Raw genomic sequence first — 15,693 nt, 5'->3', positions numbered from 1 at the left:
TACATAAATAAATGAATATAATATTCTTTATTGCAGTAATCTTGGTAACAATAATTATGCAAGTTCTTCCCAGTAAGTAATCAAATGATACTTGTGTTGGGAATGGTCTGCTACTTCCTTAAAAGTTATACATAAAGACTACTACATACATACATACATATAATAACGTCTATATCCCTTGCGGGGTAGACAGAGCCAACAGTAATTTAAAGACTGATAGGCCACGTTCAGCAGCATTTGGCTTTAAGATAGAATTGAAATTCAAATAGTGACAGGTTGCTAGCCCATCGACTAAAAGAATCCCAAGTTTATAAGCAAATAAATATTCTATTCTATTCTATTCTTAGCGTATCTCTTAGTCGCCTTTCACGAAATCCATAGGAGAGAGATGGAGTGGTCCTATTCTTTTTTCTATTGGTGCCGGGAACCACACGGCACATTTCCTCTGTCGTTATCCTTTATAATATATCTTTTATAGGACACTGAATAACAAAAAAACTTCCCCTTCCATAGTACAGGTTGCTAGTCAATCGTCCAAAAGAAGAATCACAAGCTTGAAATATATTAAAACAATCGGATTTCTAAAAATAAATATGAATTTCAAGCGAAACCACTACTGCCATCTATTAGACGTTCTCCGAATTAATATTATCGTATGAAAGTTCAATAATATATCGGGCGAAAAATGTTATCAACATGAAAGTTAGATATCAATCTAAAATGTCATTCCAATGACATAATCATTCCGCAGATTTTATGGCAGGAAAAGTGAAATGATTCACAATGATTTCAGGATGTTTTTTGGAAACTGAATAATTATTGTTATCAGTACATATTTTTTATGCATTAATCATAAAATAATATTTATATTTGTCAATTTTTGATTGTTAAATGCGAGTGATAAATGGGATTGAAGCAAAAGAGGTATGCTGCCTGCATGGCTGCAGCAGTGGCAAGTGGAAAGCTCTCATCCCTCGTTTACCATTCTTGAAAAACCTAGAATTTTACTTTTCAACATCAGTGTGAATGGCATTTTTTTAATGGTTCACTATCGATGTGTGTGTTATGATAATTATAGATATAGATATAAATACATAAAGATAATCTATCTTATCACAATTTTATGGAATCTAGTTTTATTTTATAGGGTTTTATTGAAAGTAATTTATTGTTAAGATAGCCTTAGCCATTGCCTAGCGCTAGATGGATGATATTTCGGTATTAATGTAAATAATTATACATATAAGACAAATAACATTGATATTTTGCTGTAACTGAACTAATGATATTGTATCTCACAAAAGTAAAATAGAAAACTTTCAATTTGGAAACTCAATAAATCAGAACTAGCAATTAAGATGAAAAATTATTACAACTAACTTTTGCATGTCTACAAGGTCGATCAACTTGTGAAATATTTTTCCACGTTTATATTTATTTCTTATGATTTTTACACAGCAGTGCCGTGTGGTAAGGGATAGGCTTATAAACTTTAGATTCTTCTTTTAGGTGATGGACTAGCAACCTCACTCACTATTTGAATCTCAATTCTATCATAAAGCCAAACAGCTGAACGTGGCCTATCAGTCTTTACAAGACTATTGGCTCTGTCTACCCCGCAAGGGATATAGACGTGATTATATGTATGTATGAAGTCATGTTGCTTGGAGGCTCGCACCACGTTTTCATTTGAGAACAGACTCCTTATTTTCATGCTGACATGCTCATCTGAAAGCGATGTGTGTCTTCCCGTGTACAAAGTAAAAGTCAACCAAGGCAGAGGCTTATAAACTTAGGATTCTTCTTTAAGGCGATAGGCTATTCAGCTACTCATCATCAGAACCCCAATTACATCTTTAAGCCATCCAGCTGACTCCATAAAGACGTGATGTTTCCTGGCGTTAATCTGGGTAACATTCTCATCTCCCGGGAGAGGAGCCTGTTGAAAATACTAAACCCAAATTTTTTTTTCTGTGCCGTGTGGTTCCCGGCACCATTACAAAAAAGAATAGGACCACTCCATCTCTTTCCCATGGATGTCGTAAAAGGCGACTAAGGGATAGGTTTATAAACTAAGTATATAAACCTATCCCTTAGTCGCCTTTTCCTCCTTTAGATTCCTCTTTTAGGCGATGGGCTAGCAACCTGTCACTATTTGAATCTCAGTTCTATCATTAAGCCAAATAGCTGAACGTGGCCATTCAGTCTTTTCAAAACTGTTGGCTCTGTCTACCCCGCAAGAGATATAGACGTGACCATATGTATGTATGTATGCAAATTTTTCCACTTACTCGTTATAAGCGTCAGGGTTAGCTGACAGCATCCAGTTGGCGTACATCCTGACAGCATGCTGCATACAGTCCAGGTGTTCCAGGTGGCAGGCCGTGGACAGCAGGTCAACCCTGTGCTGGGCTCGCACCACGCTCTCGTTAGCGGACACCTCCCAGCCCAGGTCTTCGACAGCTCCGGTCAGGAGGCGGAGAACGTACCTCTGGAATTATATGATTTAGTTTAGTTTTTTCAGTAATTTGTTTCCGAATTAAAGAACGCATAAAAATTAAACGGCTCCATTAATTATGTGGAAGAAATATTTACAGGAGACTTAGTGGTCAGACTAAAAGTCCAATTTTGGGTAGATTCAATAGTTTGTAGTGCCGTGTGGTTCCCAGTATCAATACAAAAAAGAATAGGACCACTCCATCAACTTGGGATTCTTTTTTAGGCGATGGGTTAGCAACCTGGCACTATTTGAATCTCATTCTATCATTAGGTAAGCCAAATAGCTAAACGTGGCCATTCAGTCTTTTCAAGACTGTTGGCTCTGTCTTCCCCGCAAGGGATATAGACGTGACCATATGTATGTATGTCAATAGTTTGTTGTCACCAGAGCTGGTTTACTCGTTATCGTTGTTCGTGTGTTATAAGAATTGGTATAAGAAAACCGTCCCTTCCAACCCCTGGTAGATAGTTAGACACCGCCTCATAGCACACGAACATCGCCCATCTGACTGTAATGTTGACAACTGCACCTGCCCTATACTCTCTTTGGTTAAAACAACTAAATATCTCGGTATTACAATAGACCAACACCTAAACTTTAACCATCATATACATTTACTGTGCTCGCGAGTCAGAAAGCTCATATACGTTTTTAAACACTTACGTCACATTGCTGACAACAAAACCCTAAGAGTAACTTACATGGCCCTATGCCAGTCAATAATTACTTATTGCATTACAGCATGGGGTGGCGCTGCAAAAACTCATCTGCTTACACTTGAAAGAGCCCAACGAGCCGTTCTAAAGGTATCCCACTTTAAGCCGTATCGCTTCCCCACTACAGAACTATACAGATGTTGCCAAGTCCTAACTGTCCGACAACTGTATATACTACATACAATTCTCCAACAGCATTCCCTCATGACATATGATCCAGACCAAAATGTACGAAATGACAGGATAATTCCCCCGGTCCCCGACTATAACACCACTTTCTTCCAAAGATTTTTTCAATTTCTAGGGCCTTTTCTATACAAACAGGCAAATCGCAAACTAAATATATTTCCCCTTACCAAACCCATGTGTAAAATGGTTACCAGATCTTGGTTACAAGGCCTTACATACCTAGAAACGGAAGATCTGCTTCGGCCCATTATTAAAAAATTGACTTTTCTATGTTCCAGTGGAAGTGATGATCCCATCACTACCGATCCCAAGACACCGTCGTAGGGCTGGTCACAACAATAATTACTCTCACGCACCCATTTTAATATACCTACTTAGAATACCTTTGTCGTTACTTTCACACGGATATATTATTCTGAATTACATATATGGAGAGGTGGTCAGTTTTATCTGCCGCCGACCGTACCTACGTTTGCTCAAGTAATCTTTAACAGTTTTCGATATAACGCCGATGACAAGGATAAATCTATGAAAACGTGACTTTTAATTTTGATGTAGATCATCAATGAGGCATAGCTATCTGATAATAAAATAATAAGTCAATGTCCGTCTTGATAAAAATTGAAAATGACTTAATTATGGCATATTTTTGTGATAAAAAGCCCAGACTATTATTCTATAAACTTGCAATGCACTAAGCCATTTAAAAACTGCCAAGGATATTTATCTCGTCTTTAAGACATGAAGACCACGTTCAGCTATAAGACCACATTTTTAATTTGTTTTTTTTTTTTCAGTGCCAAATAAAAGTTTTTTTTTTCTTTCTTTCTTAATCTATTTTTGCGTATTCCCAATCGCTCCCTCTTCTACTATGTTCCCAGGATTTAGGATCCGCTGTGTGGCGACATCTATACGTCACAAGTCACAAAAATAAAATCACGCGACGATATCAGTCAAAAACAGCGAAAAGTCTAAATCGCGCAAGCAAAGATTTCACAGATTGGAGCATATATACAACCTCCGACCCAACATCGTCGGAGCCGCGGTTCCCCAGGCATCACACCTAGCCTGGCGGAAGATCTTCCCTTTGCGGCGATCGAGGCCGAATCATTCCCGCTACAGTAATTGATTTTTATAAAAACCAAAACATACCTTATACTCCAAATAGTACGCTCCTTTGGACAGCATCGTATCAATGTATCCCAAGGCCACAAGACCAGCTTTCCAAGGCACATAGCTCCTCTCATGGGTCAAGTAGCTAGTGATGTCCAAGGCAGTCTTGTAGTCCAGTCTCCCCGAGAGAGCCAGGTTCATGGCGTCGTCGATAATCTGGGCTCGGTTGATGGGGTGAATATCTTCGAATCTTTGAGGGTCGTTCAGCACTTTGATGAGCATTTTCCAGTTTTTGGAGTCGTAGTTTATGCGGTAAAACCCTGGAGAAATGAATATATCAGAATAATTCAACGTGCTTACTACAGGTTACATTACGGTACGTGCACCACCTTAGGCCTTTATAGTTTCTGATAATGGCTTAAAAGTCATATTATATACATATATATATATATATATATATATATATATATGTATATAATGGCTTAAAAGTCATATTATATACATACATATATATATATATGTATATAATATGACTTTTAAGCCATTATCAGAAACTAGGAAAATATACATACATACATAAAATCACGCCTCTTTCCCGGAGGGGTAGGCAAAACTACCTCTTTCCACTTGCCACGATCTCTGCATACTTCCTTCGCTTCATTCATAACTCTCTTCATGCAAGCTCGGCGGTAGGAAAATATATAACATAGAATAAAGGTAAATCCATTGGATTTCGTAAAAGGCGACTACTACACTAAGGGATATATTATAATACTTGGGATTCTTCTTTTAGGCGATGGGCTAGCAACCTGTCACTATTTGAATCTCAATTCTATTCACTAAGCCAAACAGCTGAACGTGGCCTAGCAGTCTTTTCAAGACTGTTGGCTCTGTCTACCCCACAAGGGATATAGACGTGACCATATGTATGTATGTATGTAATAAAGGTAAATTCTTGAAGCGACTCTCTTTTGACGTCCATGACCTTATTGACAAGGGATCCCAACCCTGATGGAATAATAGTTGACACCTCTAATGTCAGATGATATCCTAATCAAAAGTAACAGGAACCACACGGCACTGTAACCATTATATACTTTAACCCTATATACATTCAAGAAGCTGGGTTTATGAAGGGATGAATTATTTTATTGATGACTGATGACATGATGACTCGTCCGTCATCATATTGTGAAATATTTTATCAGTGAATGTTTGTCATACTATTCTTTTTAAAAATAACAAAATAAACCCAAAAATAATCACAATGACTAAATAATAAGATAATAAAGAATTTTCCCAATTAATAACAGATATTTTAGTATTGGTGACTAAGTGTTATTGTCAGGGGTTTTTTCTGGGCAAATTACATTGTGATATAAAAAAAAATAATCGTCTTTTGAAGAATTACATATAATATAACTATAATCACGACTATATCCCTTACGGGGTAGACAAGGCCAATAGTTTTATGAAAGGCTGAACGACCACATTCACCTGTATGGCTTAGAGATGGAATTGAAATTCAAATAGTGAGTGAGTTTGCTAGCACCTACAAAAGGAATTTCGGAAGTTTATAAGCCTATCCCTCAGTCGCCTTTAACGACATCCATGGGATTAAGATGGAGTGGTCCAATTCTAAACAGCCGGGAACCACACGGCGTTCGGTGACTAAATTTTAAAATTATTTACCGGTTTGTTGAATATTTGCAATGATCCAGTCGTTTTTATTAGCTGTAATGTTGCTGAGTTCTATAGATCTCTCCCCTCTTAACCACACTTTGGGTCTGGTGGATTCGAAGTCCAACTCCGCAGCATTCGTGTAAGAAACAGGTATCCACCATACCGGAGACTTCTCTGAAGAAGTACTGTTGATGAGGACAAACCTTTCCTGCAAAAAAATCAAATGAATTTTGATATAAATGCGAGTAAATCATGTTCTCAGTGCCGTGTGGTTCCCACCACTTTAATAGAATAGGAACACTCAATTTCTTACCCGTAGATGTCGTAAATGCCTAGCAAGCTGTTACTGTGAATCTAAATTCCATCATAAAGCCATACAGCTGAACGTAGCCTTTCACTCTTTTTAAGACTGTTGGCTCTGTCTACCCCGTAAGGAATATAAACGTGACTATATGTATGTATGTACCAAGACGGATCTATCCGCTTATAATATTCATCTTGACTCGGTTGAAATTGACTTGCGTACGTTTTTCTACAACCTTAATTAGAATATATGGATTAAAATAGATAAAATGCCGTGTGGTTCCCGGCACCAATACAAAAAAGAATAGGACTACTCCATCTCTTTCCCATGGATGTCGTAAAAGGCGACTAAGGGAAAGGCTTACAAGCTTGGGATTCTTTTTTAGGCAATGGGCTAGCAACCTGTCACTATTTGAATCTCAAGTCTATCTTTAAGCCAAATAGCTGAACGTGACCATTCAGTCTTTTCAAGACTGTTGGCTCTGTCTACCCTGCGAGGGATATAGACGTGACCATATGTATGTATGTATGGATTATAATAGGTAGGTACTTTTTTTAGTTAACAAGATTATTGAATTATTTATCTCAATCACTAATAAAATTCCAATAAACCAATTACCTTTTATATCTCGCTTTGATGAATTAGGTACTTAATCATTAGATACACAATTATCAAATCTAGATATAACTCGTATGGGAAAGGTAGGTATAGTGTGATACGTTTAGAGTGAGTTTGCGTGGAAAATAAAAAAATTCCCATAGAAACAAGATGGAAAGACAATGGTTTACTGTTAGATAATGCTATAAGCAATAAGCCCGCCTGTTGTACTTTACGAATTTTTATTGTTAAAATAAAGAATGAATAAAAAAATAAATAAACAAAACCTAACCTAACCTTAATGTTGTAGTGGCTTATTTTGAAACAGAACCCAATAAATAATACATACATACATATAATTACGTCTATATTCCTTGCGTGGTAGATAGAGTCAACAGTCTAGGAAATACTGTTAAGCCACGTAGCTAAGATTCAAAAAGTGAGAGGTTGCTAGCCCATCGCCTAAAAGTTTAAAAGCCTGTCCCTTAGTCGCCTTTTAGGTCATTCATGGGAAGGACATGGAGCGTTCCTATTCTTTTTTCTTTTGGTGCCGGCAACTCAGCACTAACCTAGAATCTGTTGCCATAAATATTATCTCAGAAACGTGTGGATGCAACCGGGACTAATGCCAGGAGAAAGAAGAAAAAGTAAAGAAACATTGGCAACATATTATAATAGAAGATTCTCGAAAATATTTTAATCATAATGATTAAAATATTTTCGAGAATATGTACAATTACTTGAAAAAAAAAAACCACACGGCACTAATAATAGACTATTTTTTTTATTTTTATTATTTAAGAAATGGTTAAAGGTTTAAAGTTTATAGTGGTGCCATCTATTGACATCGAATGATTAATTATTATTATGATAACACTATCGGAAATACTGCCAATCAACATATTGGTTAACTACAAAAAGATCCTTCGAGTATTATAAATGCGAAAGTTTGGGAGTATGTCAGTATGGACGTTTGTTACTCCTTCACGCAAGAACTATTGAACCGATTACGATGAAATTTGGTATGTAAGTAGTTGAAGACCCAGAATAACGTATAGGCTACTTTTTATCCCGGAGTTCCCGCGGGATTGATAGGGTTTCCATGCGGACGAAATCGCGGGCGGCCTCTATTAATTAATAAAAATATTGTAGGTATTTGAATTTGAATTTCAGAAAATGTTATTGTTATTGTTTTAAAAATGCTTTAAGGTTTCAAGTTTACAGTGGTGCCATCTATTGACATCGAATGATTAATTATCATTATGATTATCGGAATTACCTAATGCCAATCAACATTATATTAACGGTTTATCAACAAAAAGATTAAAAAAAAAAAACTCGCAAACTTCGCAAACCTCGCAACCGGTGCCGGTGCGAGTATTTTTGGCTCTTAAAAGTTAGTTCACTTTTGGTTATGTGTGTTGTGTAGGTATATTGTGAAATCTTTTAGTTTTATCATCAGTTTTCATATATTTCGTATATAATCTGTATATCTGACTTGTCTATCTTGAATTGTAATCAAGCGCCTCATTTCTAACGTCCTTCATACTTTTCCAACGCTATTCTTGACAACATCACTATAGTTACGCATACATATACATTGAGTCACGTCTTCATTCCTTACGGGAAAGACAGAGCCAACATCCTTTAAAAGATTGAAAGGCCACGTTCAGCTTTATGATGAAATTGTGATTCAAATACCTAGTGACAAGTTGCTAGCCCATCGCCTACAAGAGGAATCCCAAGTTTATCGCGTTAGTCGTCTTTTACGACATCCATGGGAAAGGTACATCTAAAAGCAAAAATTTATTAAAAGATGGTAAAGGTTATCCTATCCCTTAGTCGCCTTTTACGACATCCATGGGAAAGAGATGGACTGGTTCTATTCTTCTTTGTATTGGTGCCCGGAACCACACGGCACGGCATGAATAATTTTCCCCGTTTTTTCACATTTTCCATTATTTCTTCGCTCTTAATAGTTGCAGCGTGATGGTATAGGTATAGCCTAAAGCCTTCCTCGATAAATGGTTTAATCAACACAAAAATAATTATTCAATTCGAACCAGTAGTTCCTGAGATTAGGGCGTTCAAACAAACAAAACATTTTTTCTACTGACCTGTTTAAACTGAACAACGCCAGTATCATAATTCCTCGTAATCGTCACTACTGGGAAGCCAGTCTGCAAAGTCCAAGAGTCCATGACAACAGCCACGTCAGCTTCCAACGCGCCTTTCAGTCTTGCAGCATTGGTAAGGGCGCTCCAAAGGTCCCTTTGTTCAGCGTCTCGGTACTTCTTAGCGTTGAGGTAGTCCGTTATGCCGGCGTTGAAGACATCGTCGGTAAGGAAGTGATTCATCATTCGGAGGATTGCTGATCCTGAGGATTTGTAGTGAGAAGTTAAGCTCGAAACTGATAACTAAATTCAGTATTTTTATAGTTCCGTGTGGGAATAGAACCACTCCATCTCTTCCCCGTGGATGTTTTAAAAGGCGACTAAGGGATAGGCTTACAAAGTTGGGATGAATGAAAATGGGCGATGGGCTAGCAACCTGTCACTATTTGAATCTCAATTCTATCATTAAGCCAAATTCTATCAATCTGAACGTGGCCATTCAGTCTTTTTAAGACTGTTGGCTCTGTCTACCCCGCAAGGGATATAGACGTGACTATATGTATGTATGTCTTTTCATTTTATCATAATAATATAATCACGTCTATATCTCTTGCTGGGTACACATAGTCTTCTTTGCGAGAAAACAACCTCTGCATTTGTGGTATCAGTTTGATATCGTTGGAGGGCCAGAAAGCGTTATAGTTAAAATTATCCCAGTAAAACTTTAACAATTATAGACAGTTATAAGGTTTAGAAAAATGAAAAAGAATCATGAATGAAGCCAATAATAAGAACAGTAGTAATTCCGTAAGCAGTATGAACTATTTAGGTAAATTGAAATACAATTTTGAATCAAAAGTTTAGAATGTCAATAGTTCAATAGTATTTTAATTCAGCTTCTCAGTCCCCGAACTACATAAATTTTATGATATTGTTGTTGTTTCATTTGATTAATTCAAAACTTGCATACCTCTTCTTATACTTACCATTTTATTTTAAGAGATAGGCTTATAAACTTGGGATTCTTCTTTAGGCGACGGGCTAGCAACCTGTTATTTTATATTAATCTCAATTCTATCAGTAAGCCAAACAACTGCACGTGCCTTATCAGTATTTTCAAGACTGTTGGCCCTGTCTACCCCGTAAGGGATATAGACGTGATAATGACATGCATGCATACCTTTTCCGTAGGATATTTTGTCGAATATCGCTCCAATTTCTTCAGGATTCCCAACTTCCACTGATATTTGATGTGATGAAGTCAAAGCGTCTAACTTGAATACGCTTTGCACCTCGTTCAGTACAAACACTTCCATTAACTTCCACGTTTTCTCTACCTGAAAAAGTTAATAGGATATGAGTTATATCATCAAATGCACCTTTGTTCAGATCAATTGCCCTTTCCAGTGAAGGTATTAATAAATACCTTCACTAGAAAGGGGATTACAAACTTGGGATTCTTCTTTAGGCTATGGGCTAGCAACCTGTCACTATACATACATACATAAAATCACGCCACTTTCCCGGAGGGGTAGGCAGAGACTACTTCTTTCCACTTGCCACGATCTCTGCATATTTCCTTCGCTTCATCCACATTCATAACTCTCTTCATGCAAGCTCGGCGGTTTCGGGTACTTTTGACCTGACCCTTTACCAGGACGTCCTTAATTTGTCACTATTTAAATCTCAATTCCATCATTAAGCCGAGCAGCTGAACGTGGCCATTCAGTCGGGACTATTGGCTCTGTCTACCCCGTAAGGGATATAGACGTGACTATATGTATGTATGTATGTATGTATGTATGTATGTATGTATGTATGTATGTATGTATGTATGTATGTATGTATGTATGTAGGTATGTATGTATGTATGTATGTATATATGTATGTATGTATGTATGTATGTATGTAGGTATGTTTTTATGTACCTACATGTATGTATTATTAGTCATCACTTACAGCGTCCACGGCCACGTATTCCACGTAACTGGCGAATCCCTCGTTCAGCCAGATGTCTGACCACCACGCCGGTGTGACCAGGTTCCCGAACCACTGGTGGGCGATCTCGTGGGCCACCACGGCTGCGACCCGCGCCTTCGCCGTGGTGGGGGAAACGCCGCTGTCGTAGAGCATTGCTATTTCTCTGCGAACGAAATTGAGATATTATCTAAGCTACATACATACATAAATACATAAAATCACGCCACTTTCCCGGAGGGGTAGGCAGAGACTACCTCTTTCCACTTGCCACGATCCCTGCATACTTCCTTTGCTTCATCCACATTATAACTCTCTTCATGCAAGCTCGGCGGTTTCGGGTACTTTTGACCTATATCTATTAGTGGGGGAGACCTGGTGACCTGTAACACAGGTTCTTCTAGGACCTAGTATAGGCGGCAGTTCTCCACAATATAATTATGTAAATAAATAAAAAATAATTTTTTTTTTTTTAAATTTTCCATGCCATGTAGAGGTTGATACGTGAATATAACATACATACATATGGTCACGTCTATATCCCTTGCGGGGTAGACAGAGCCAACAGTCTTGAAAAGACTGAATGGCCACGTTCAGCTATTTGGCTTAATGATAGAATTGAGATTCAAATAGTGACAGGTTGCTAGCCTATCGCCTAAACGAAGAATCTATCAATATAAACCATGTAGAGGTAGATACGTAAATATAACAAAATAAATGTTAAAGTTGCAAATGTGATGATGTTACGGAGCCCGCGTTATAATATTCACGGTTATTTTTACAAACCGTTTACCGTTTTTGCCGTGTGGTTCCCGGCACCAATAGAAAAATAGGATGTCGTAAAAGGCGACTTTGGGATAGGCTTATAAACTTGTTATTCTTCTTTTAGGCGATGGGCTAGCAACCTGTCACTATTTGAATCTCAATTCTATCATTAGGCTTAACAGCTGAACGTGGCCTATCAGTCTTTTCAAGACTGTCGGCTCTGTCTACCCCGCAAGGGATATAGACGAAGGCTACGTTCAGCTTCTTGGCTTGATGATTGAATTGAGATTGACACAAAATTTTTCCATTCATATGATTTGCACTCAATATGCCATATAATAAATACAATAGCAAAAATAAATCAATATGATGTTGAGCGGTGGCAGTCATTAATCACACCTACAGATGAACCATAGAAAACAATAAATTTAACTATTGTACTCAGTATAATAACAAAAATGAAAAATGAGTGCCATCTGTTGCAGTCACAGAATGCGTTCACACCGTAACTAAATCATTATTTGTTCAATACAATGCAAAGTAAGGGCTGGTTTTGGCTGGTATAATTTTAGGAATCGTTAGCAATTTTCACACTATAGCCTATTATTATACATTTATCTATACTAATATTATAAAGCTGAAGAGTTTGTTTGTTTGTTGGTTTGAACGCGCTAATCTCAGGAAATACTGGTTCGAATTGAAACATTATTTTTGTATTGAATAGACCATTTATCGAGCAAGGTAGCTACCTATATAACATCACGCTGCAACTTTTAGCAAGACTGAGCGCAGAAATAATGGCAAATGTGGAAAAAAAACGTGGAATTTTTTTCATTTTTTAGGTCTTTAATGATGCCCAAAATAACTATTTCACGCGAACGAAGTCGCGGGCACAGCTAGTATATAATAATAGGCACTGCTTCGTTAATTCTTTAATGATAGTTTTAGCCATACATATGGAAATAATAATGCAAAATTTAATTAAACTTAATGCTGTCTTCCTATTCAAGACTTTACCAAAAGGATCTAAAACCTTACACACACACTCACATAACACATCTATCCCTTGCGGGGTAGACAGAGCAATCGGTCTCAAAAAGACCTACAGGCCAGGAATTTAGATTTAAATAGTGACAGGTTGCTTGCCCAACGCCTAAGAAGAATTCCAACTTTATAAGCATATTCCATAGTCGCTTTTTCACGATATCCAAGGAAAAAAGATTTTAGAAAAACCTGTATTCTTTGGTAAGTTGCACTAAATTTGTCGCTATTTGTAGGTGGCCTAATAGTCTTTTCAGTAGTGTTGGTTCTGCCTACCCCGCAAGGGATAAAGACGTGATCATATGTATGTACTATTAAACAATTATTTTTATTTTGTAATAGTGTGTGATCACGCCCCAAGAATATAGCATTCCAATCATCGCAAGTGATGAATGACGTTCCACTAATAAAGTGTCTTCCTTCTCTACGACCGAGCGGCACATATTCTGGATTGAAAAAAAAATGAGACCGAATCGCTTAAAAGGGCAATCACAAGTCAATAAACCTATTCCGTAGTCGCCTTTTACGACATCTATCGGATCAGATGGAGTGGTCCTATTCTGAAAGTGGCCTACCAGTCATTTCGAGAATGTTGTCTCTGTCTACACCGCAAGGGATATAGACCCCTTGCGGGGTTTATGTATGTATGTTTGTATGGTCTTTTTCTTTTTTCCATTGGTGCCGGGAACCGCAAGGCACCGTATTCGTTGTATACATACATACTTTTCCTTAATATCTCATCAAACGTATTGATCGACGATAAACTTTTTGTTTTAAATTAGTAATCGACTCGAATCGGATGGCCATATTTAAAAAAGAGAAAAATAAAAACAGAATAAGATCCCACTTGTTTTTTCAAATGCGCGACCCTGAAAGAGTTCAGGGTTGTCGCGAATCACCGCGAAATACGGGCTTTGTAAACAAGTGTGTTTCAATCTTGGTACTCAGCCAGAAAAAGTAAAGGCTGATGGCTACATACGTACATACATACATATGGTCACGTCTATATCCCTTGCGGGGTAGGCAGAGCCAACAGTCTTTAAAAGACTGAATGGCCACGTTCAGCTATTTGGCTTTAAGATAGAATCGAGATTCGAATAGTGACAGGTTGCTCGCCCATCGCCTAAAAAAGAATTCCAAGTTTGTAAGCATATCCCTTAGTCGCCTTTTACGACATCCATGGGAAAGAGACGGAGTGGTCCTATTCTTTTTTGTGTTAGTGCCGGGAACCACACGGCACTGACACGGCTGATCGCTAGGAACACTCATTCATTACCTCGAAAATAAATTTTGAATTCCTATTATAAAAGAATTGGTTTTTTTTTATTAATATTCGGCTTGCAATGCCGTGTGGTTTTCGCCAATAGCCAATAGTCTTAAAAGACTGAGAGGCGACGTTCAGCTGTATGACTTAATTATGGAATTGAGACTCAAGTAGTGACAGCTTGCCAGCCCATCGCATACAAGAGGGATCCTAAGTTTATAAGCCTATTCCATGTATGTCGTAAAAGCCTTAGTCGCCTTTTACGACATACATGGAAAATACATATATGGATTGGTTCTATTCTAAAGTGCCAGAACCAACACGGCATTGAATGCCGAATTTAAATAAGAAAGACTATTAATTAATCAGTAATTTCTTCGGCATAAAGAGATTCCTACCCTCTCAATATTATCAATTATGAACGTTTATCTCAATATTATTAATTACGTTAGCTCGAAATTTTAAGATGTTTGAATGAATTATATTAATTTTTTTTCCTCAATTTGTATTAAGATTTTTGTTACCCGACATCACGTCTTTACTTTTTTTAAACAACTTTGAAAACTTGTTTTATACAAAGTTACGAGAACTCGGATGGCTTATGACTTTAAGAGGTTTTCGCAAATGCTGTTATTTATTTAATCGTAGATAGAAAACAAGGGAAAGGACCTGTTGACAAGTTCTTAAACTTGTTTAGGAGTTTGTGTTACTTAGAGGGTTTGTTCTTGAAGTAGATTCTCTCTTATCTGTTTTCAAAGAAATTGGAATAATATACGACTTATATTAAACCGATTCAAGTTTAGGATATAGGAGATAGGATGACCCACGTTTGATCTCCATTACATACAAACATATAGCTACGTCTATACACCTTGCGGGATAGACGCAGCCCCTCCCGCAAGCAAGCAATTCAAGTTCAAATAGTGGAAGGGTGTTATAACATCGCTTACTAAATAATTCCAAGTTTATAGCCATTCCCTTACTCTAATTTTACTACGGCCATGGGTAAGACGGCATATTTTTATTTCAATTTATGGAAAAACACAGCGAAATGCTATAGGATTTTTCCACAATACTTTCAAGGCATGCGACCAAAGCGGTTAATCTTGATTATGTACGTATAAGTCTTGTCCAGTAAGATAAATAAGGATTTATTAAAACTTGTAATCTAGATAAGAAATAAATGACTGTAGCACATTATGTAGGCAATTATTTAAAAAAGAAAATAAGATTTTCTTATAATTTCGGCAGTTGTTCAGAAAGGATTCTATTAAGAGTTTAGTAAAAATACATGCATGTATACATATCATCACGTCTATACCCCTTGCGGGGAAGACAGGGCCAACAGATCCAGCGGTAAAGAAAGCGGAACAGACGGATAGACTTTCGCAATTATAACATACATATGGTCACGTCTAAATCCCTTGAGG

The 15,693-nt window shown here is 37.3% G+C and overlaps 1 protein-coding gene across 1 annotated transcript in view; it reads right to left on the bottom strand.

Annotated features, from left to right (window-relative positions):
- Window positions 1-15,693, bottom strand: part of LOC106130332 (uncharacterized) — a 56,316-nt gene that overhangs the window by 35,705 nt on the left and 4,918 nt on the right. The window contains exons 4-9 of the mRNA XM_060945906.1: window positions 11,176-11,359; window positions 10,397-10,553; window positions 9,220-9,479; window positions 6,211-6,409; window positions 4,558-4,838; window positions 2,292-2,491 (exon numbers count right to left, since the gene is read on the bottom strand). Of these exons, the coding sequence (XP_060801889.1) occupies window positions 2,292-2,491; window positions 4,558-4,838; window positions 6,211-6,409; window positions 9,220-9,479; window positions 10,397-10,553; window positions 11,176-11,359 (1,281 nt within the window). The remainder of the gene's footprint in view (window positions 1-2,291; window positions 2,492-4,557; window positions 4,839-6,210; window positions 6,410-9,219; window positions 9,480-10,396; window positions 10,554-11,175; window positions 11,360-15,693) is intronic.

This window comes from Amyelois transitella, chromosome 9 (assembly GCF_032362555.1).
Source record: "Amyelois transitella isolate CPQ chromosome 9, ilAmyTran1.1, whole genome shotgun sequence".
Classification (NCBI taxonomy): Eukaryota; Metazoa; Arthropoda; class Insecta; order Lepidoptera; family Pyralidae; genus Amyelois; species Amyelois transitella.
This window is presented reverse-complemented; position numbering and strand designations above follow the sequence as displayed.